This window comes from Gouania willdenowi, unplaced genomic scaffold, assembly GCF_900634775.1.
Source record: "Gouania willdenowi unplaced genomic scaffold, fGouWil2.1 scaffold_62_arrow_ctg1, whole genome shotgun sequence".
Taxonomy (NCBI): Eukaryota; Metazoa; Chordata; class Actinopteri; order Blenniiformes; family Gobiesocidae; genus Gouania; species Gouania willdenowi.
The window spans coordinates 379,625-404,212 of record NW_021145227.1 but is presented as its reverse complement, the minus strand read 5'-3'; the positions used below and the strand labels follow the sequence as shown (position 1 = coordinate 404,212).

Genomic DNA, 24,588 nt, shown 5'->3' with positions numbered 1-24,588 from the left:
AAAAAATCACTAAAATTATATTTCATACACGTTTTCCAAAGCCATGTGTTGTAGTTTGTATAGCATAGACATTTATTATGTTTTTTTTTACTAACACACACACACGTTTGTTTGGAAACGCACAACGCGTTGCTGTAGCAACAAGCCACGCTAGCGAGAGTTCGTCGCCAGTCAAAATGGTCGCCACTTAAACTACAACACCGGCCATGTAGGTACACAATATAGCAGAATGATACAGCGTCCACACACACATACTCATCATGACGAAAACACATTTCAGACAATAAAGCAAGGAATCACACTAAATATATTTACCTCCATATGTCATTCCGGGTTATCAACCCCAAGTTTCGGCGTGCTGGTGTCCCGTTCGAAGTCCCATTCAGTGTTCCATTTGGCGTCCGGAAAGACAAGGTTTCTCCCCCGCCAGACGGAGGAGTCCTCCCCGGTCGTGAGCAGCTAGGAGGAGAACACGACCCAGACCTCGACCGAGACCTCGATCTGGAACGAGTCCGAGTCCTAGGCCTAGAACACTTCTTTGTTCTCTTGTGGCCCATATTTCCCTCCATGGTATCCATGCTTTTAAAATGCGAATGCAATTCCGACGATACGCGGGCTGTATTTTTTCACATTTAGCGCTTGTAATCTCAAGAGCCAATCACTGCCACCGATGTAGAACACACGGCCAATCACATTTAAACTTTGGACCGTTAAAGACCTGCAATGCATTGTGGGTCTTCCAGGTTGAATTCACGCTTATCTACTGGGATAATGTATAGGTGACGCTCTCCATAGCAACCCACCATAGACTGTTAATACTGTTTCTGTGAAACACCGAGAAAACGAAATGGATCAACGGAGGAAAAGAACCTGGGGGCTTCTGTTTTGCGACCACTGTGAAGAATACGTCTCAAAGTCAACGTTTTATCGTCATCGAGAAATGGTAAGATGATCAAACTTAGTACACTTCGTATAAGTTGTAATTAAAATCAGCTTTATAGGCCAGGTATGTTTAACACACAAGGGATTTGACTTCGGTTGACTGTGCTTTCACTGTACAGTTTAAACATTAATAATAACAGTCAACTAAAAATGAACAAGTAATTTAAAGACTAATATGTACAAGAAAAATTAAGATAATTTAATAGGATGATAGTAGATGATAATTTTAATTATGACTGTATGTGCATGAGTAAACTTTATTTGCGTGCTCATGACTAAATAATTCTTTCTTTGTATTGTGACCTCTAGAATATGAGCAGACCTTTTGCAAAACGATTTGTTGAGTCGTCATCAGAGGATGAACAACAACAGGTAACTGAAGGATTTTCTGTGTGTGTGTGTGTGTGTGTGTGTGTGTGTGTGTGTGTGTGTGTGTGTGTGTGTGTGTGTGTGTGTGTGTGTGTGTGTGTGTGTGTGTGTGTGTGTGTGTGTGCAAAAATGACAGTAAAAAACAAAAAAAATTAAACAAAAAAAACAGACCAAAATAATCAAAATCACTCCAAAAACACAGATGATGACAACAAAAAATAGAAACGATTAAGAAAAGCCATTAAGAGAACAATTTTATTTAAAAAAAAAAAAAAAAAAAAAAAAAATAATGTTGCCATTTATTTTGAAATGTGAGACTAATTACAACCATAAATGTATACTTATGTTAAAATGTAACACTTTTGAAACATTGATTTAAGACATTTTATTGACAATAAAAGGCTTATTTTTAGATTGATTAATTTAATGCCTTTTAAGACTTTTTATGGATTCGCGTGAACCCTGAAGATTATACATGTGTTTTCAGCAGTTATTTTTGAAAAACTAAATTTGGTTGGTTGAATTCTAAAGAAAAAAGAAAAAAAAAGTGGGCCGTGATTTAATGACAGTGGTAAAAAGTGGGTCCCAGGGTGAGACCAGTTGAGAACCCGTTTTTACAATTTAGGTATTTAGAAAACACTCTTAATCCAGAATGATTTACGAAAAGGATAAGGATGCTAATCACAAGGAAATTCATGAAATGCACACAAGGAATTTGACTTTGGTAGACTGTGCTCTCTCTGTACAATGTAAACAATAATAATAACAGTACAGTCAACTAAAAATAAACAAGTCATTTAAAGACTAATATGTACAAGAAAAAACAAGATTATATATATATATATATATATTGCAGTGGTGAGTAGTGCGAAAGGATGATGAAGTGAACATGAGGTAGTTATCTTTTCCAGTATTTATATTAAAGAGTGTGTAAAGATGATAATTTAAATTAAATAATATGTGTGTGTACATTCAATAATGACTGTATGTGCATGAGTAAACTGTATTTGCGTGCCAATGACTAAATATTATTTTCTTTGTATTGTGACCTCTAGAATATGAGCAGACCTTTTGCAAAACGATTTGTTGAGTCGTCATCAGAGGATGAACAACAGCATCAGCAACAGGTACTGAAGGATTGTGTATGTCAGGGTTGGAGTCAATTAAAATTTTCAGTTACAATTACGTCTTCAATCATCCATGTTCAATTTCAATTAAATTATGATTACATTGACCAACATTTATTTGAATTACAATTAAATTATGATTATTTTTTCCCCCCTGAAAGTCAATTACAAGTACGCTCTCAATTATTAAATGCCTTAACCATGTCTTAAATGAACTGTAAAATACACTGAAACAATTATCCGTCATCTAATTTGTTTCTCATCTTGTTAGGCTTAAATCAAGGCTATAGCCCTTTATTTATTAATTTTTTAAATAACAAATTATCCTCATAACAGCCAATCCATGTAAAAAAAAAAGAAAAATAACTGCCCTTTACAAGGTATGGCAGACCATGATTCATGCTGAAAAACTGTAATACCTTCTACCTGTATGGGTGTGAAGATTCACAAGGTATCATTCACCATGGTAACCGAGGAATGCACACCTATACAATGCAACAACCAATCCTGATTAACATGATGGGATTAACCCACCTTTTGGGAAGTAGAGCAGACAAGGATGCCAGTTGAACAATTGCAGCCCAGGCCGGGCCAGGTCATGCATGTGTGAAACCATAGGGGGCCATTGTGAGGCTTGAGTAAGTGTTAAATTCCTTGTTAAGGAGACCTTTTTGGTCACACATGTATTTTGTAGTCAGGGACAAGGCTGGCCTAGAACAGTGAGTGTTATCTGATATGTGTAAGACAAAGTTTTTATTGCATTTTCATGCCAATTACAATTACAAAGTCAATTATCTAAACTCAATTACAATTCAATTACAACAGCAACACATTTTTTCAAGTATAATTTCAGTCATGTTTACACCATAATTGTAATTATTTATCAGTTACGCGATTACAATTATAATTGACCCCAACCCTGGTGTGTGTGTGTGTGTGTGTGTGTGTGGTCCTAATTTCTAAGTCATATTTTTCTTGATATTTTCACCTCCAGAAAATGAGAAGATTTCAACGAATTGAAGAATCCTCAGAAGATGAGCAGCAGCCACAGCAGCACAAGGTAACTGAGGTGATGAACAACTACACTGACACAGAAATGCTGGAAAAAAGGTCCAGGCACATGTACTTGATATTAATACCCCACAATCCAGTTATTAATAAAGTTTGTTTTTTGTGCTCCAGATGACCAGAAGCCTCCATTCTAGCTCAACTGAAATATCTTCTCAAGATGAGCAGGTAAATAAACTGAAAGTTAGTTGTTGGTTGCTAAACTTAAGAAATAGATTTGTTTTGCTTAGCTAATCATCTATAAAAAACACACCAGAAGAAGCATGTGTAATGAGCATTATTGTAGAGAAGCTACTTATTCCCTGGTTTCATAGAATTTTTAAGATTGTTTTGAGTGACAATGACCTTTACTAAATAGTTAGAATGTGAAACATTCCACAATCCAGTTATTAATCCAGTTATTGTCTTAATGATTTGTGCTCTAGGTGACCAGAATCCCCCCTTGTAGCTCCACTGAAAACTCCTCAGAAGATGAGCAGGTATGAAATGAATTGTTAAATATGCATTAACACTGTTCATCAGTCATTTGAATGATAGAAGCCAATCCATAAGAGTGTTGCAAATCTTTGACTATATCTTAATAGATTACCTCTGTTTGTATTGCTGTCGAAAGTGCAGATGTAACTACAGCAAATCCTGGTTACCTATCCTTGTTGAAAAAATCCCCTTTCATTTTCATTTTGCTGATCATAATGTTTTCTGTGTGTCTTCTCATTTTAGTTTTCTGAGGACCAAGAAGTTTGGAGTGAAAACGAAGACAGAGAAAATCCTGAGGAAACTGGTGGTTGTGAACCACACGCCATAATCACATTCTTGCTTTTGCTACTGGCAAAGTGGAAGTCATTCTTTACAGTCTCTGACAGGGCATTTGAGTCAGTTTTAAAAATTTTCAGAATTCTGTTTAATGTACTGAGTAGTACATTTATTTTCACGCCGGCTTTGCAAAATATTGCAGCACATTTCCCTGCAACTTTATACATGTTCAAGAAGGCTATATCTGTAAATGGAAATGATTTTACATCATTCGTTGTATGTCCAAAGTGCCATTCTGTATATACCTTAGATGAAGCTGTAATGTTAAAACATGATGCAAGTGGGAAGGTCATCCAGAAAAAGTCAACAAAATGTTGCCATATATCATTTCCCAGACATCCACAAAAAAGATTTCGTAAGAAATGTGACACTGTGCTAATGAAATCTGTTATCGGGAAAGATGAAAAAGAGTTTCTTTACCCCAAAAGAAAATTCTGTTATCGTAGTTTGATCAAATCTATTAGTGATCTGTTAAAGAGGCCTGGCTTTAAAGAGTCCTGTGAAAAGTGGAGGCAGCGTAATGTTAAGGAGGGAATATATGCTGACATTTTTGATGGGCAGGTCTGGAAGAATTTTCAGGTTTATGAAGGCAAGCCATTTTTACAAGAGGTTGGGAATCTTGGTTTTATGCTCAACGTTGACTGGTTCCAGCCTTATAAATATGTCAACGACTCTGTTGGTGTAATGTACTTAGCATTGATGAACCTTCCAAGGGAAGAAAGGTTTAAGAAGGACAATATTATAGTTGTTGGTGTTATACCTGGTCCCCATGAGCCAAAGGAGCACATCAATGGGTTTTTGGAACCTTTGGTCAGTGATTTAAAACATCTTTGGGCGGGGTTAGATATTGATGGGCAATTTGTCCGTGGAGCGTTGTTGTCCTTAGCGAGTGACATTCCAGCTGCAAGGAAAACTGGAGGTTTTCTCGGCCATATGGCAAATATGGGTTGCAGCAAGTGCCTAAAAAAATTTCCAAGGACTGAAGACAATAAGGTTGATTACTCTGGGTTTGATGATACATGGCCTGTTAGAAGTAACACGGACCACTGTAGATATGCCAGAGATGCTAAGAGGGCAAAAAACAAAGCTAGCAAAAGCAAGATTGAGGGTAAATATGGAGCCAGATACAGCTGTTTACAAGAATTACCATATTTTGATGTTGTTCGAATGCATGTTATTGATCCAATGCATAACTTGCTGGAGGGCACAGCTAAAAGAGTGATGCAAGTTTGGAAAGAAAGAGGTGCAATCTCAAAGGAAGGATTTGTCACAATACAGGAAAGGGTAAACTTGTTGAAACTTCCAAGTAACATTGACTCTGGTATACCGTCAAAGATTGAGGCAGCTTTTGATGGTTTCACTGCAGCACAGTGGAAACTCTGGGTTTGTGTCTATTCCACCTTTGCCCTTAAAGGAGTCATAGGAGAAGAGGACTACTCTTTGTGGAGAGTTTTTGTTGCAGCAACACAATTACTATGCTCCAGAGTTATTAATGATGTGCAGATTGAGGATGCCCATAGATGTCTCCAAATGTTTTGTAGATCCTTTGAAAACCGATATGGTAAACAGTGGTGCACGATGAATATGCATTTACATCTACATTTGAAGTCCTGTGTTAAAGACTTTGGACCTGTTCATGGCTTCTGGTGCTTCTCATTTGAACGTGCCAATGGTACATTGGGAGATTACCACACTAATAACCAAGACACTGAAGTGATTATGATGCTAAAATGGTTAGCTGAATGGCAGGTGGCAGGCAAACAGTTAATGTGCCCAGGTATTTTGGATATATTTGATACAGAAGTCGAAACATTATTCCGTAAGACCCCCACTGCCACAGCTATCCAGGCAGAGAAGTTACATATCCTACATGATCTCTCTCATGATCATATTTTCCACGGAAACTTTGAGCTTGATGATAGTCTAGAAACTTTTCTTCCACCTGTTAAACAAAGCACAATGTCAATTTCAGACAATTTGGATCTGCTCTCAATGTTTAAGGTGATGTATCAGACTGAGAGAATTGAGAGAGTGTCTCTAAACTACATGTACAGCAACAGATATAGTTTAGCTGGTGATGTATTTTCAACATGTCGCTATAGGTCAGGATCATCATCATTTGTGACTGCAAAATGGTTGAGTGTTGATAGAGTCACAGGAGATCCCATGATCGACCCTAATGCACCATTGCGCCCGGGGGAGATATCAAATATATGGAAAGTGTTTGTGTTTTTGTGGATGGATGAATGTTTGACAAAGGTTGAACATGCAGTAGCAAAAGTGAAATGGTTCAAAGAGCATGGGGATGTGTGGCATTTTGGGCAAAAAAGCAACTGCACAGTCTGGGAAACTAATGAAGTACCATGGTCATATGCATCTTTCCTTCCACTGAAAAGAATTGCCAGCCAGTGTGCATGCTGTACTTTCAAAGTCGCCTTTTCTACTGCAAGGCAAGAAACTGTTCATGTGTTGGTAACACTGCCTTTAGCAAGATGTATTTAACCGACATGTCATTGTTGTTCAGCAGAAGGGCCCCCAACGACCTTTACATACTGTACATATATATATATATATATTGCTTTTGTGTCTGTTATTTTTTTGTTGTTTCTGTAATGCATCTTAAATGTACTGTGTTTTAAAAGTTCAAATAAAAATTGAAACAAAATGAAAGACTCCCTTTTTACTATCTGACAGCCAGTCATTCACAACTGTATTAGCCTAATATTACCTGCTGAAGAGTTCATTTTAGTATAATGTACTATACTGAAAGTGTCACTTTAAGTCACTCATTGTTCCTTATGTTGAATGTGATCCCAACATTACGGGTGAAAAGGCTCGTTTTTTGTTGTGCTTAATAAGAGTCCAAAAATAAGTTGCATAGCATAGAGTGTGTAAATATGGATTATTATTCATGGTTTATTTTTTGAACATACTATAATGAAATGTCCAATAGCTCTTATTTAACCATAATAAAATATATTCAGGTCAACTTTCTCAAAGCCTATTTTTTGGAACAAACTGTTTCAGAACATCTGATTTCAACTTAATCTAAAACAATAACATAAAGGCTTTACACAATCAGGATTTTTGGGCCGATCACGATCAGTGAGTTTTAAAAAAACTATATCCGATCCAATCCCAGATGCAAGCAATATGTCTCATTATATAACTTGTTGCTCATTTACTGTATGTACTTGTGTATTACAGAGTATCAATAAAATTTTTCTCAAGCATTTTTGCCAATGTTTCACAATTTTTGCAATGCCCCAAACTGACAGAGATAAGGGTAAAACATCAATAACCTCTATAGGCCAGACATGAGGCAGTAAAACATTCATAACTCAGAACTCCATAACATTTTAAAGCACACTAATGCAAGTTAAGGGTAGTAATATAGCCGATCAGATAACGTGTCATTGACTGAAGACATGCAAAACTAGGGGAAACTAATGCATTGGGAACGTGTGTACAGGATCAACAGGAAAAACTGGTCAATTTTGAATATACTGAGCACAATATGCATGAAGTGGACTATGAACAAAACGACCCGGACAATAATTTATTTTCATCTATTAATAATTAATGTGAATATTTCTCAGATGAGCAATTTATGCAGATTTTCAATTGTAATGAAGCCTTATCTATTGTGTACTTCAACTGTAAAAGTTGAAATGCAGACTTCAATAACATTAAGGATTATTTACAGCAATTCACACAACCATTTAACATTATTGCTTTAACAGAAACATGCAGATTAATAAAGATAAAATGTTGAACTTTGAGTTGAAGGCTATGAATTTATGTGTGTAAATAGACAGAATAAGGGGGGAGGAGGAGTAGCACTATTTGTGGATAACTCACTGAAATTCAAAATTATGGATAACATGACAGCGGTTATTGAGGATGTACTGAAGTGTATAACAATTGAGATTATTAAAAAAAAAACATAAACATGTAATAGTTAGTAGTTTATATAGAACACCAGGGTCTAATCTTGAACAATTTACAAAATGGATGGAGGAAATTTCTCAAAAGACACAAAAATATGTTCACATGTGGTAATATAGATCTGCTAAATTCAGGAAATCACAAATCTACTGAAAACTTGATAAATACAAAGTATAGCATAGGTTTATTTCCTCAAATCACCAGACCTGTGTGATGTAGAATTACGTCACACAGTGCTACTCTGATCAATAACATTTTTACTAATGGTATTAATAACCACAATCAAAGTGGAATACTGGTTACTGATATTTCAGATCACTTACTATTTTTTACAGTTTTTCACAAGAATTATAAAAATATAGCTTCAGTTAAACAAATTACACATAGGAAAATTAAAGCAGAAGAAGCGCTGAATTCGTTTCAAAACGCCTACTCAATCAAAACGTTGCAGATCTATGTTGTAAATCACATACAAACACTGCATACAATGAGTTTTTAAAAATGTTTTTGTTACTGTATGATTAGTTTTGGCCACTAATCCCATGTAAGAGCAATAGAAAAGCAAAACAGTGTCCTTGGATAACAAGTGGACTGGCCAATTCCTGTAAAAAGAATAATAAATTATATATAGAGTTCATAGGGAAAATAACAGAATAAGCAGAAAGAAATATAAAATGTATACAAATAAATTGACCAATATTCTAAGAATGGCTAAGAAAGACTACTATAAGGAATTGCTGGAAATAAATAAAAACAATACAAAGGAAGCCAAGAAGGCTGTCTCCAACCCCCAAAGCAGTTAACAATACTTAAACATAGCACACAATGGGCTCCCATTGGTTTCACACATGCATGACCTGGCCCGGTCTGCGTTGCCATTGGTAACATGGTATCCCTGTCTGCTCTACCTCCTAAAGGTGGGTTAATCCCAACATGTTAATCAGGGTTGGTTGTTGGATTCTATAAGTGTGCATTCCTCGGATGCCATCATGCATAATACCTTGTGAATCTTCACACCCATACATCCATCAATCCATCCATCTTCTTCCGCTTTTATCCGGGGCCGGGTCGCGGAGGCAGCAGTCTCAGCAGAGATGCCCAGACCTCCCGATCCACGCACACCTCCTCCAGCTCTTTCTGGGGGGACCCCGAGGCGACACCAGGCCAGCTCAGAGACATAGTCCCTCCAGCGTGTCCTGGGCCTTCCACGAGGCCTCTTCCCAATAGGACATGCCTGAAACACCTCCCGAGGGAGGCGACCAGGAGGCATCCGAAACAGATGCCCGAGCCACCTCAGCTGGTTCCTTTAGACGTAAAGGAGCAGCGACTCTACTCCGAGCTCCTCCTGAGTGACTGAGCTTCTCACCCTATCTCGAAGGGTGCGTTCAGCCACCCTGCGAAGGAAACTCATTTCGGCCGCCTGTATCTGCGATCTTGTCCTTTTGGTCATTACCCAAATCTCATGACCATAGGTGAGGGTAGGAACGTAGATCGATCGGTAAATTGAGTGCTTTGTCCCCCAACTCAGCTCCCTCTTCACCACAACAGTCTGATACACCAACCTCATCGTGCCGCACCGATCCGTCTATTGATCTCAGGCTCCATCCTACCCTCACTCGTGAGCAAGACCCCGAGATACTTGAACTCCTCCACTTGAGGTAAGGACTCTCCACCGACCCAGAGAGAGGACCACCTTTTTCCGGTGGAGAACCATGGCCTCAGATTTGGAGGTGCTGATCCTCATCCCGGCCGCTTCACACTCGGCTGCAAACCGCCCCAGTGCACGCTGAAGTTCTTGATCTGAGGAAGCCAACAGAACAACATCATCTGCAAACAGCAGAGATGAAATCCTGAGGTTCCCAAATCGGACCCCCTCCGGTCCCTGGCTGCGTCTAGAAATTCTGTCCATAAAAGTAATGAACAGAACCGGTGACAAAAGGCAGCCCTGGCGGAGACCAACATGCACTGGGAACAGGTCTGACTTACTGCCGGCAATGCTGCTGCTGCGGTCATACAGGGAACGGACAGCCCTTAGCAAAGGGCCGGACCCCGTACTCCCGCAGCACCCCCCACAGGGCACCACGAGGGACACGGTCGAACGCCTTCTCCAGATCCACAAAGCACATGTGGACTGGTTGGGCAAACTCCCACAAACCCTCGAGCAACCGATGAAGGGTATAGAGCTGGTTCAGTGTGCCGCGACCGGGACGAAAACCGCATTGTATCTCCGGAATCCGAGGTTCGACTATCGGCCGGATCCTCCTCTCCAGCACCCTGGAGTAGACCCTGCCGGGGAGGCTGAGGAGTGTGATCCCTCTGTAGTTGGAGCACACCCTCCAATTCCCCTTCTTAGCGAGAGGGACCACCACCCCGGTCTGCACTGTCCCCAACTGCCACGCAATGTTGCAGAGACGTGTCAACCAAGACAGTCCTACAACATCTAGAGACTTAAGGTACTCAGGACGATACACCCATACAGATAGTAATTATTACAGTTGTTCAGCATGAATCATTGTCTGTTGTACCTTGTAAAAGGCTGTTTTTTTATCATGTTAATCAAGATTGGCTGTTATGAGCTATGTTATAAAGACTGCTAGAGTTTTAAGATACTCTTGTGTTCAGTACCTGAGATTGCATACAAAGACATAGTCAGAGGTTTTGCTTTGCTGAATCAATACATTTGGGCCTGGCTAGTAGTAGGATGGAGACCACTGAAAATTCCAGGGGCCACAATGGGGGACAGTCGCTTATCTGTCATTGTGTCCTTGGGCAAGGCACTTCACCTACATTGCCTAGTATGAATGTAGTGTGTGAGTGAGTGTTGGTGGTGGTGGGAGGGGCCGATGGCGCACTATGGCTGCCTCATTTCCGTCAGTCTGCTCCATGGTAGCTGTGGCTACAATTGTAGCTTACCACCACTAAGTGTGGAGGGAAACACTAATGCCTTAATTCTGTTAAGTGCTTTGAGTGTCTATGATAAAGTGCTATATAAAATCCTATGTTATTATTATTATTATTATTATTATTATTATTATTATTATTATTATTATTATTATTATTATTATTATTATTTACAGAACACAAACATGACAAAATCTAAATATTGTTAGTCTCTTAATACAATATACTGTCTTCATGAAGAATATTGGGTCCGTATTTGACCAGATATGGGGCATATCAAAAAACTCCGGATATGCATCAGAAAAGTCCGTATTCTCGACAGAATCAAAAACCGGATATTTCGGGATTCTTGGCATTTTCACCCTGAGGACATTTCCGGAACACATATATGACAAAATCTAAATAATGTTAGTATCCTAACAAAATATATTGCCTTCATGAAGTATATTGGGTCCGTATTTGACCAGATATGGGGCATATCAAAAAACTCCGGATATGCATCAGAATAGTCCGTATTCTCGACAGAATCAAAAACCGGATATCTAGGGATTCTGGGTATTTTCACCCTGAGGACATTTCCGGAACACATATATGACAAAATCTAAATACTCTTAGTATCCTAATACAACATACTGTCTTCATGAAGAATATTGGGTCCGTATTTGACCAGATATGGGGCATATCAAAAAAACTCCGGATATGCATCGGAAATGTCCGTATTCTCGACAGAATCAAAAACCGGATATTCTCGATTCTTGCTCTTTTTGCGCAGTGAAAGCTACTTTAGTCGTTTCTGACGGTGCACGAGGAAATTCTGTTGAATGATGTAGATTCTGCAGCTTTTATCTTAGCCTGAGTTGCCATGACAACCTGTCAACATTGAGCTTCCATTTTAGCCTGAGTTGACATTGATCAACATGGTCAACATTGATCTGTTCGAAGTTGCCTTTTGTGATTAAATGTATGTCATATTATCATAGGAAGATCAAATATATTAAATTAAATAATGCAAACACACATTTTACTCCTCATAGTGGATATACTGTATGTATAGACTGTTACATCAGGCATAATTACTACCAATGAGAGAGCGTCTTATACAACAATAGAAAACTAATGAACATTTTACTCACCAGGGGGCGCTGTTGGCCAAAAACTTACATATAAGTCGCTTCATTGTATAAGTCACAGAAGTGTAAAAAGTACTGATATATCCTCAAGTACAGGTACAAGTAAATCATACATAAAATACTCAAGTACAAGTAAAAAGTAGCTCAATTAAATAGTATTCAAAGTCAAAGTTACTAGTTACTTTCACCCCCACAGTTATTGTTGGTTCTCTTACATACAGTAAACATATCATGTAGAAACCAAAAAAAGGAAAAAATGATGTCTTTCACAATTAGAATCTAATTTATTTTCCATAAAGGCATCTGTATTAAATAAAAGGTTTGTCAAAATGTAAATTAAAAAAAAAATAATATTAACACAAATTAATTCAATTCACAATAAAAAAAAAAAAAAAAAATGTATCAGGCTCCAAGTATAGATACATTTATAAACTCTAAAACTGAGAAAATAACTGGCATTCAATGCTGTTTTGGTGCTAATCTGATTAGTTGGCTATGATCTAATGCATTACGTTTAATCTGATTGGTGGGCTATGATCTAATGCATTAGGTTTAATCTGATTAGTTGGCTATGATCTAATGCAATACGTTTAATCTGATTGATGGGCTATGATCTAATGCATTACGTTTAATCTGATTGGTCGGCTATGATGTGATGCATTACGTTTAATCTGATTGGTGGGCTATGATCTAATGCATTACATTTAATCTGATTGGTCGGCTATGATCTAATGCATTAGGTTTAATCTGATTAGTTGGCTATGATCTAATGCAATACGTTTAATCTGATTGATGGGCTATGATCTAATGCATTACGTTTAATCTGATTGGTCGGCTATGATGTGATGCATTACGTTTAATCTGATTGGTGGGCTATGATCTAATGCATTACATTTAATCTGATTGGTCGGCTATGATCTAATGCATTACGTTTAATCTGATTGGTGGCCTATGATCTAATGCATTACGTTTAATCTGATTGGTGGGCTATGATCTAATGCATTACGTTTAATCTGATTGGTCGGCTATGATGTGATGCATTACATTTAATCTGATTGGTGGGCTAGGAGCTAATGCATTACATTTAATCTGATTGGTGAGCTATGATCTAATGCATTACGTTTAATCTGATTGGTGGGCTATGATCTAATGCATTACGTTTAATCTGATTGGTGGGCTATGATCTAATGCATTATGTTTAATCTGATTGGTGGGCTATGATCTGATGCATTACGTTTAATCTGATTGGTCGGCTATTATGTGATGCATTACATTTAATCTGATTGGTGGGCTATGATCTAATGCATTACGTTTAATCTGATTAGTTGGCTATGATCTAATGCATTACGTTTAATCTGATTGGTGGGCGATGATCTATTGCATTACGTTTAATCTGATTGGTGGGCTATGATCTAATGCATTACGTTTAATCTGATTGGTGGGCTATGATCTAATGCATTACGTTTAATCTGATTGGTGGGCTATGATCTAATGCATTACGTTTAATCTGATTGGTGGGCTAGGAGCTAATGCATTACATTTAATCTGATTGGTGGGCTATGATCTAATGCATGACGTTTAATCTGATTGGTGGGCTATGATCTAATGCATTACGTTTAATCTGTTTGGTGGGCTATGATCTAATGCATTAAATTTAATCTGATTAGTTGGCTATGATCTAAAGCATTACGTTTAATCTGATTGGTGGGCTATGATCTAATGCATTACGTTTAATCTGATTGGTCGGCTATGATCTAATGCATTACGTTTAATCTGATTGGTGGGCTATGATCTAATGCATTACATTTAATCTGATTGGTGGGCTATGATCTAATGCATTACATTTAATCTGATTGGTCGGCTATGATCTAATGCATTACATTTAATCTGATTGGTGGGCTATGATCTAATGCATTACGTTTAATCTGATTGGTCGGCTATGATGTGATGCATTACATTTAATCTGATTGGTGGGCTAGGAGCTAATGCATTACATTTAATCTGATTGGTGGGCTATGATCTAATGCATTACGTTTAATCTGTTTGGTGGGCTATGATCTAATGCATTAAATTTAATCTGATTAGTCGGCTATGATCTAATGCATTACGTTTAATCTGATTGGTGGGCTATGATCTAATGCATTACGTTTAATCTGATTGGTGGGCTATGATCTAATGCATTACGTTTAATCTGATTGGTGGGCTATGATCTAATGCATTACGTTTAATCTGATTGGTGGGCTATGATCTAATGCATTACGTTTAATCTGATTGGTCGGCTATGATGTGATGCATTACATTTAATCTGATTGGTGGGCTATGATCTAATGCATTTCGTTTATTCTGATTAGTTGGCTATGATCTAATGCATTACGTTTAATCTGATTGGTGGGCTATGATCTAATGCATTACGTTTAATCTGATTGGTCGGCTATGATCTAATGCATTACGTTTAATCTGATTGGTGGGCTATGATCTAATGCATTACATTTAATCTGATTGGTGGGCTATGATCTAATGCATTACATTTAATCTGATTGGTCGGCTATGATCTAATGCATTACATTTAATCTGATTGGTGGGCTATGATCTAATGCATTACATTTAATCTGATTGGTGGGCTATGATCTAATGCATTACGTTTAATCTGATTGGTGGGCTATGATCTAATGCATTACATTTAATCTGATTGGTCGGCTATGATCTAATGCATTACATTTAATCTGATTGGTGGGCTATGATCTAATGCATTACATTTAATCTGATTGGTGGGCTATGATCTAATGCATTACGTTTAATCTGATTGGTGGGCTATGATAGAAATGATAGAAATGTTTTAAAACGTACTTGTACAAATAAAATTAGTGATTTAGAAATATACTAAAGTACGAGTACCTATCAAAGCAACTCAATTACAGTAATGTGAGTACTTGTAATCCATTACTTTCAGCTCTGATAAGTCACATACCAATATCTTCAAATGAAAAAGGTGTGACATATTACAGAATTTACGGTATTTCAGTCAAACAAATATTCACTGCTTGTAAAGCTTTGCTAGCTCTGAGTCTATGATAAATATCTATAAAACTTTTCCTCTTTGTTTCAAAAACACCCTAGAGCGGATTAGATAGTTTGTGATGCACTTTTTTACGTTTACATGTGTGCATTAAAGCATGTTAATGGATTATCCCCCACTAAACTAGTAGATTAAGGCATCATTAGCAGATAACAGATGAAGATATGCTAACGTTACTGGATAAACATAGCAACACAGCGTTAATAACAAGGTTCAGTTTTAATAATGCCATTATTATACAATTATAGAATATACTTTTAAACGTGATTTATTTTGCTGTAGTAAATTAAATGAATGAATTAGATATAATTTTAGGACATAAAGACCCTATGCTATGAATCTAGATAATTGTATCCTGGATTAATCTCCATTAACGGGCGTCAACTAACCAAACATTCCCTGTCAGAGAGAAGCTGTCCTACGAAGGTCGATAACAACACGCTAATTGAAGCCAAGTGTTTTCAGCCTGGGTACATGCGTGTTCACATGAAAGGGGTTGAGCTAGCAACGTCTGACCAATCACTACATTGGAGAAAACTGGCAGAGTGAGTTTCTTCACAAAGGTGATGACACGTGACGATAAAAAAAACGTGTGTGTTGTTGTAATGAAGGGAAACTGATCACTGTCCGTAATCAAAGCAGGCTGACTTGATAAGTGATAAAACCATTCATGTTGTGGGTTAAAACTACTAATAAATGGTGTTATTGGCGATCACGAACAGGATCCATCTTCTACTCTGGGGGGCTTCTGCCGTGGACCAGTGGACACACTTAAAACCCCAAAGAGTCTGCCCCACGGTGGTCTGCCCCTCGGACAGAGACTGGACCACGAACCATCGGTTGACCCTCAACACCAATTCGGACTATTAAGGTAAAGCTGCCTTTATATATATATATATATATATATATATATATATATATATATATATATATATATATATATATATATATATATATATATATATATATATATAGTACGGCTGGTCATTATTTACTTTGGTTTGGTTCAGGCACCTCCACGGACAGCCCGTGAGGTCCTGACCATAGGATAGACAGGCAACCAAAGTTTCCAAAACACCCCGGTGCCATGTACTGAGTTCACCTCTGTACCGATATCAAAATAGATTAAGACTGCTCTACTGTAAAGTGTCTTGAGATACCATTGGTTATGATTTGGCGCTATACAAATAAAAGATTGATTGATTGATTGAATTGTAATTAAACATTAGTAATTAAGAACATAATTGTAATTAAGTTTCTGAGGATAAAAAAATATAACTGCATTGTAATTGAAAATGTAATGTTAAGTGAAAAATGTAATTGAGGCTAAGCCTGTGTGTCCTATCCTTCAGAATAAAAGTCAACTTCCACGTGGTGGAACCAGTGACCAGTGACCCTGGTCCTCTGTAGACTTCACACACCAGTGACGCTTTCCATTTAAACCAATCCTAGAGCAGCTAAAGGGTGTGAACACGCCCTGACAAAACCCTTAGCCCCACCCCCATCAGTCTGTGACCTGTAGGTAACAGTGAGTAAAGGCCTCAGAATTGAACTCACAACCCCTGGTTTACAAGACCAGTGCTTTAACCTCTGAGCTATGAGAACCTGTCTGTGTGTGTCTGTGTGTGTGTGTGTGTGTGTGTGTGTGTGTGTGTGTGTGTGTGTGTGTGTGTGTGTGTGTCCATTGTTTTGTGATAAACACATTTATTTATATAACTAAATAATATCCGCTGTTATTGAGGAAGTTTAGTATTATTTGTGCCATAGTATCTAGTCATCTTCCCCCTCCCAGTGTTTCCTGATCCCAAATGGGGTCCTGACCCCCAGGTTGAGAACCCTTGTGTTAAAGAATACTGCAGAGCCTTCATGTAGTTCTGAGCTGCCTGCAGCCAATCAGAGCCACTCATGGAGGGTTTGAAGCTACAGATGCTGCAGGGTGAGAAAACACACACACACACACACACACTGATCATCTGTAGTTTAAAGATGTGTAGCTCTGTGGGCCTGTACTACAAAGCTGGATACGTATATCCTGGATTTATCTCTGTTAGCGGGTTTCACCTAACCAAACATTCTCTGTCAGAGAGCAGCTGCACTATGAACTGAGATATCAACTCACTCTCTTAACCCAGGTGATTTCAGCCTGGCTACGTGCACGCTCCTGTGACAGGGGTGAGAAAGGACCCCCACACTTTGTGTATAGCAGCACAACTGCTGTATGTTCCTGCTGAGGCTGTCAGCGTCACCACAGTGTATAATGAAAGTGTATAATGAATGAATGAATGATCTGATTGGTCCGTGGATACAGAAAGTGTCTGACACACACAGCCTCAATCAGCTGACTAGGCATTTTACAAAGATTATCATTCAAAAGTATTAATATTGTTCATTTTTAGTGAGTCACACATAAACCTTTTAGTTTCTGGGCAAAGATTTCTCCATAGAGACTAGAAACAAATGTAGAGACTTTATCTTGTGTTATTGGAGAGTTTTCTGATGTTTTAGAGACATAAAAGCATGTATCACTCACTGCTGTGAGGACAGTAAGAGGCTCAGAGCCACAGCTGATCCTCACACACAAGCAGCTGATCAGAGCAGACACACTCCACACTGCAGATGAAATGTGTCTGTTCTCTGTCTCCACCTTAGATAATGTTTCTCTTAGTTTTACAAGCTATTTATCTCGTTTGTTATCACTCTCTCTCTGACTCAGGGCAGACTGTGCACGGACTGAAAGCAGATCAAGTGAAGTCCACCACACACACAGAGTCAGAGGAACCTCTGTGACTCTGTTCCTCATGAACATGTTTGTGCCTTTATTCTGTTGCTTCTCCACCTCAGTCTTCATTTTTCCTCTTGATTTGACAAAAGTCACGTTAGAGATTTCTGCTGGAATATAAAGCCATGACACTTTCTCTACTCTCAGATCAAGAACACATTGACTTTTAATGAGCAGCTCAAGCAGCCAATAGTAATGCTTAAAACAGCTCATTGGATGGTCCTATTGGTAGAAAGACCTCTGATTGGCTGACATCCATTCTGTATTGATCAACTTCATTTTCAGAACCTGGAGAAGGAGAAGAGATTCACTGTCTACTCAGAACACTTTGGATTACAATATGCTCAAAGATGATTATGGATTTTTGACCAAATAACATTAAAAAAAAAAAAAAAAACATACTGCAGCTTTAAGCTAAGGGATGAGTACTGCTGAATTTTCACCTGCCAACTTTCTAGGGTGTTTAGAACCGTGATCGTTTTAACTCAACCATATTTTAATTGCAGCTTCATAGGCCAGTTAGCTCAGCTGGTCAGAGCGTGGTGCTAATAACGCCAAGGTCATGGGTTCAAACCCCATACTGACCAGATATTAATCAAGGACCATAAACCTGCTTTCATGTGTTGTAAATGTTAGTGTATGAGTCAGAAAGGACAAGGTATGAATATGTATACAATAAACACAGATAAAGAATATCTAAACTGTTAATCATTCCCAAACCTGGAAGAAAATTCACAAATAGCCAAAAATCTAGAATGACTGTCAGTAAAGAAGCTTCTTTTTGACATCTTAATAAATCAGCAAGTAGGACAAATACCAATTTATTGATGAATAATCCCAGAACAATTTAGGTTAAATACTAATAATACTTACTTTGTATGTGTATGCCTTGTGTATTCAGGTGTCCAACCATCATTTTGTATCCACAGTTGTGATGGAGCTGCAGAATGTAGGTTATACTTTCATCCAAATCATTGTCTTACAATGTAGTGAATAAATCATGGACTCTGTTTATCCAAAACAATGAGAAAGGTCACAATAGACATGAAATGAAAACTGTCTGTGAAATGATCTAACCATTGTATGTAATAAAAACTCATAGACTAATAATAATGTAGCCTATTTTTAATGATCAAACATGTACATATATTAGCACACTATAGCTACAACTGTGCTTGTTTTGACAAAGTAAGTTTTACTGAACTCTAAATTAAAACTACTGCTAACCTGGACAGATGCTAGAGATAACAAGGACAAAACAATACTAGATGACTTTATACATTAGCTGATATTAAGGACAAGGGCTGATGTGCTGTTAAAACAGACCAGATTGTTTTAATGTAGCCTAATTGTTGTGTAGTCTACATGACATTAGAACCTGAACATATGCCATATAATATGACCAGTCTATAGCTTCATAATATAAGTATTGAAATGGAATAGCAATGCAACGTTAGCCTAGCCTACTATTAATACACATTAACATGAGTAATATTTACACACAAATATAGTTCTACTGTTGCTACTTTCAAACAAGCAAGAGTTACAAAACAGATGTTGACAGAAGTAGGTTAAAATGACCTTATCTCATAATGTACCATCCTCACACTAATTGTTCTCTCACTCACACTGAACATCTCTGTGATGTCCAGAGCAGTGTTCTCTGAATGGAGGTGAGCCTCAATCATATGGGGGTAAAAAGTAGGAGGGGCATCTGAAGGTTGTTTCTTCAGTCTCTGAGAAGATGCAGAACTGGTGGGAAATTTCTTCCAGACCATCAAACACTGCTGGGTCAACTTCTAAATCCATATCAGAGTTTAGCTGAGCTAAGCTGTTAATAAAACTATCCAGATAAAAGTGAAGGTCGTCATTTGGTGAATTGTTTTCAACTTCATCAGCTAAAGCTCGTAAGTCATTCACTAAAACTCTGAAATCAGCCATCTTCACTTCTTCATCTAAGCCACGCCCATCTGCTGCAACAGGAAGTGGATCTGATTGGATCGCTCAGTTGACCAATCCTGAATGAGACTGAGGTTAGTCCCTCCTACCTCATTAGCATACGGACACAGAAATGTGGAATTAAATAAATGTAGAAATAAATAAATGTTGAAATGAATAAAAGTAGAAATAAATACATGAATAAATAAATAAATGTATAAATCAATTTAAGACATTTATTTGTTTATATCAGATTTATTTACCAGTTTTTATTAATTTATTCATGCATTTAATTATCTCTTTATTTATATATTCATTACTTTAATTATTTATTCCAATATTTATTAATACATTTATTTATTTATACGTTTGGCAGGTTTGGTCCTCCATAGTCCCTGAGCACCAGTCAAACAAAGTTATGTTTATAGAAATACACAAAAAGAGGATTTAAAAGACATTCATCATTTAAAACTACAATAATCAATGAAAATAAAATGTGTTTAAAGTGCTGATGAAGAAAATAGAGTACAAGTATTCTACAAGTCAGTTTAAATCTAAACAACTTAAGGTAATATTGCATATTACGGTACATGTAACATAATGGAATGATGTCTTTCTGTCTATCAATTATCACCATGGTACATCACAGGTAAATAAGTCATGGAGCTTCCTCACCCATTCCCTCAGACAGGCCTTAAGTCCTGATGCACAGGAGAACATTCTACCACAACAACTCCCACTCTGAGCCACCATCAGACGTCCATCACACCACAGCACCATGTAGCCCACAGCTAACCTCCAGCTAACGGTAGCCACACAGAGATAACATCTCCACACTTTCACTGCTGACACCAGACGTAGAGCTCAGGACCAGCCAAACCAGCGACACATCTGGATAATCAACTGATCAATAATAAATAAAATAATGTAACTTTATTGATCACTCACTCATTCTCTGTATTTTGACCCATTATTCAGAGGGGTAGCAGTGGGCTGCTAACTACAGACACCCAGGGAGCAGTTAGATAGTAGTTTATGAATATTCATAAAAACAGGCTAAAGACGGTTATTATCTGTGTACCCTTCGTTTTGTGGTTATTATGTTTTAAAACTAAATCAAAGTAACAAATAAACAGTGGTTATTTTGTTTTACTGACTTAAAACCAAAACAGAAATACAGAAAAACCAAATAAATCTTGTTCTGTTTGTGAGATATTTGGATATTTACAGTAAATTAGAGGGAGAACTGAAGTCCACTGGTGCAGTGGTTTTCCTCCACAGGTCCTGGACCAGGTCTCCTCACACAATAGGACTGTTTAGGATTTATTTCAGCAGTTTTCTGCTCCTGTTTTCATTCAGTCTGTGGATGTTTTAGCTCGTATAAAGCTGCTCACGTTTAAAGTTCATTGTTTTATGGTGTAGGTGATCTTAACAGTGTTACAGTCCAAATAGTATCCAGATAATCTGGTGACTGACTATCTACCGTGAGGCTGGTGTGAGGAACAATGGATGTTAGAACTTTTACCATTTGATATATATATTTATTTTACATGTTATAATACCACTAGCCACTAACACAATGACAACACTAGCCTCTTTGCTGCTCTAGGACAGGTTATCTTTTGGCCCCCCTTATATGGTGTTTTTTATATCAAGCAATTGATATTTACATTATTGTTATATTATTATTATCAGAATAATTTCTAACACTTACATAGTGGTCTATACCATACCCACAAAGATACTTTACATAATTAGAAAACATGAGTAAAATTACTTTTTTTATATTTGATTTTAATTTTGATAAAAGTGTTTCACATACACATATAAAAGAACACAAACAAGTAAATAAAAGCCAATTTAAATATCTTAGTAACAGGTTCAAAATACAAATTATTAATAACATTATAGTAAAGCATTGCACAAAAGCAAGATACAGATTAAAGATAGATAGATAATGATGGGTTGGCTCATCAAAAATTATTTTTAATTTAAATACTTATGACTAAAATGTTTTACTATTGATATTCACATTATGTGAAAAGATACAAAACTTCCAGATTAAACATAACAATACTATTTTTTTTCACTATGTCTGTACATGCTGTCAAAGGTCAACAACTACAGTAAGTGCAATATTTTATAGACAGCAATACATGTTTTGTTATTGTAATTAAATAAATGAATTTATTTTATTGCATAATTGTGACCATCAACCACCAACAATATATTCATATATATATATATATATATACACACACACACTGAACAACAATATAAACACATTTTTCATGAGCTGAACTCAAAGATCTAAAACATTTTCTATAAACATTAAAGATCTGTTTCTCTCAGATATTGTTACAAATGTGTGTAAATGTGTGTTAGTGAGCAGAGATAGCCCCTCCCACCTCACAGGTGTGTCATATCAACATGCTGATTAGACAGCATGATTATTGCACAGGTGTGCCTCAGGGTGGCCTCAGGGTGGCCACAATAAAAAGACAAAAAACAACAACAATTTTACACCTTAGCAGCCCACTGCTCCTCTGTGGTGGTTAAATCAGGGTTTTTCAACACTGGGGTCGTGACCCCATGTGGGGTTGCCTGGAAATAAAATGGAGTCGCCTGAAATGTCTAGTGATAATAAATTAAAATATGTTTTTAAAAAAACTGATTAACATTATGTTTTTCAATTTGATTACATTGAATTTATTTTTTCATAAAAACAAAAAAAAATCTGTACATCTATTTTAAAATTAAAATAAGATATAAAATAAATAAAAAAATATTATTATTATTAATAATAATAATAATAATAATAATAATAATAATAATAATAATAATAATAATAATAATTTCATTCCTTGGCAGCCCACTGCTCCTCCGGAATGGGATAAATCAGGGTTTTTCAATGCTGGGGTCGTCACCCTGTGTAGGGTCGCCTGGAAATAAAATGGAGTCACCTGAAATGTCTGGTGATAATAAAATAAAATTAAAAATCGGATGTCTTATATTCTAAACTGTTTAAAAACTGTTTTTAAATAAAAATGCATATTTTAAAAATAAATTAATTATATTTTTTAATTATAAAATGAAATTTTAAAATAATTAAATAATATATTTTTAAAAATATAATTGATTAATTATTTTTTATCTATTTTGCACAATTTTTTTTTCTTTCAAATAAAAACGTCTAACACATGATGTCAGTATTCTCTACTTTCACTTTGTGCACTGATACTGGCTACTCTGTATTTGTAAAACAAACATGATCAAAACACTCATTTTAGAAAAATAAGTCTCCATAAATGTGTGATATAAAATGTGAACCAGTCACTGATCTGTCAGTTTATTGATGTGACTTTATTTAATGACTGTAATTGGTTCATCATGACCTTGTAACTTTTACAACTTAAACTACCTCTTTTTTTCACTTTAGAATGACATTGCAGAATTTGATCCATAGAGATGCTCTGGCCCCTTCAACGGCCTGCAGCCTATGAAGGTGAAGGTTCTAAAGGTAAAAGAGGAGGTCAGGGTGATGTCATGGATAGTGGCTTCCTTTGTTTACATTAAAATGTTCCTGAAAGTTAAGTTTGATTAAAGAATCTTCTATTCAAAAAAGTCAGTCTTTACTTGGATCACAAACACTCATTGCTATGTTATCTGCGCAGCTGAACAGGTAGTAGCAGCACCAAGAATAAGGTAAATGTAGGTGAAATGAATATTATCGATATCTGTAAAAGAGAGATTTAATGAATGCAGAGTAGTCAACTGTTTTTAGAGACAATATTACATACGTACACACTAAGCATGTGGAGATTAATCGATATGAATCGGTATCTAGATATAAACATGTGCGATGCAAGTGTATGGATTCATTCAGTGACATCGGTACAATCTACGGGTGAAATCGAGATGCATCGGTCACTGCGTGCCTGCATCGGTAAAATCCATGGTTGCATCCACTTTTTCATCCATCCATCCATCCATCCATCCATCTATTTTCTGATCCGCTTGTTCCTGTTTTCAGGGTCGCAGGCCAGTTTTTTATGATGTATTTCATTCTATCCAGTTTTTCTGAGGCACATTGAATGCATCATCAATGCTTCGAGTTTTGTTTTGAACACAGACTGAATCCAGGAAGCATGTTGGTACCGCTACAAAGTTACAACAACACGTAAATCAGACGTAGGAAGATGGTAAACTTGACCAGAATCATGTGGTTTGTAAAGAATTCTTTGCTGCTAAACCTGACACAAACTCAGAGGCTCACTATTATCGATATGGCGTTGCTGCTCTACCCCCCACCCATGTGTGTAGTTTGTGAGGGGGCAGGGAGGGCATTGGTCAAAAGTTTTCATTACAGTTTTCCCAATTTAATTAAAAGAATACAATTCTTAATATGATGTACATAATACACAAATACGTTAAGTGCCATAAAACACAGTGACAGTACTTTATACATATATAATAATGTTTGATTTAAATTGAGTT

The 24,588-nt window shown here is 36.9% G+C and overlaps 1 protein-coding gene and 1 non-coding gene across 2 annotated transcripts; both read left to right on the top strand.

Moving 5' to 3' along the window:
• Positions 1 to 144: 144 nt before the first annotated feature.
• Positions 145 to 5,742, top strand: LOC114460739 (uncharacterized). The gene is made up of 8 exons (XM_028442647.1): positions 145 to 943; positions 1,252 to 1,314; positions 2,367 to 2,438; positions 3,433 to 3,498; positions 3,621 to 3,674; positions 3,932 to 3,985; positions 4,227 to 5,546; positions 5,734 to 5,742. The coding sequence occupies exons 1-8, from the start codon at positions 848 to 850 to the stop codon at positions 5,740 to 5,742; spliced, it is 1,734 nt and encodes a 577-aa protein (XP_028298448.1). The 5' UTR covers positions 145 to 847.
• Positions 5,743 to 18,666: 12,924 nt separating this feature from the next.
• On the top strand, positions 18,667 to 18,740 carry trnai-aau (transfer RNA isoleucine (anticodon AAU)). Its single transcript has one exon. It is a non-coding gene; the product is annotated as a tRNA-Ile (tRNA).
• Positions 18,741 to 24,588: the final 5,848 nt, after the last annotated feature.

Excerpts from the sequence above, each read along its gene's own strand:
- LOC114460739 (XM_028442647.1), top strand. The coding sequence starts at position 848 with ATGGATCAACGGAGGAAAAGAACCTGGGGGCTTCTGTTTTGCGACCAC. Across the intron at positions 3,499-3,620 it reads AGCAGCCACAGCAGCACAAG|ATGACCAGAAGCCTCCATTC; the intron begins GTAACTGAGGTG and ends TTTGTGCTCCAG. Across the intron at positions 3,675-3,931 it reads TATCTTCTCAAGATGAGCAG|GTGACCAGAATCCCCCCTTG; the intron begins GTAAATAAACTG and ends TTTGTGCTCTAG.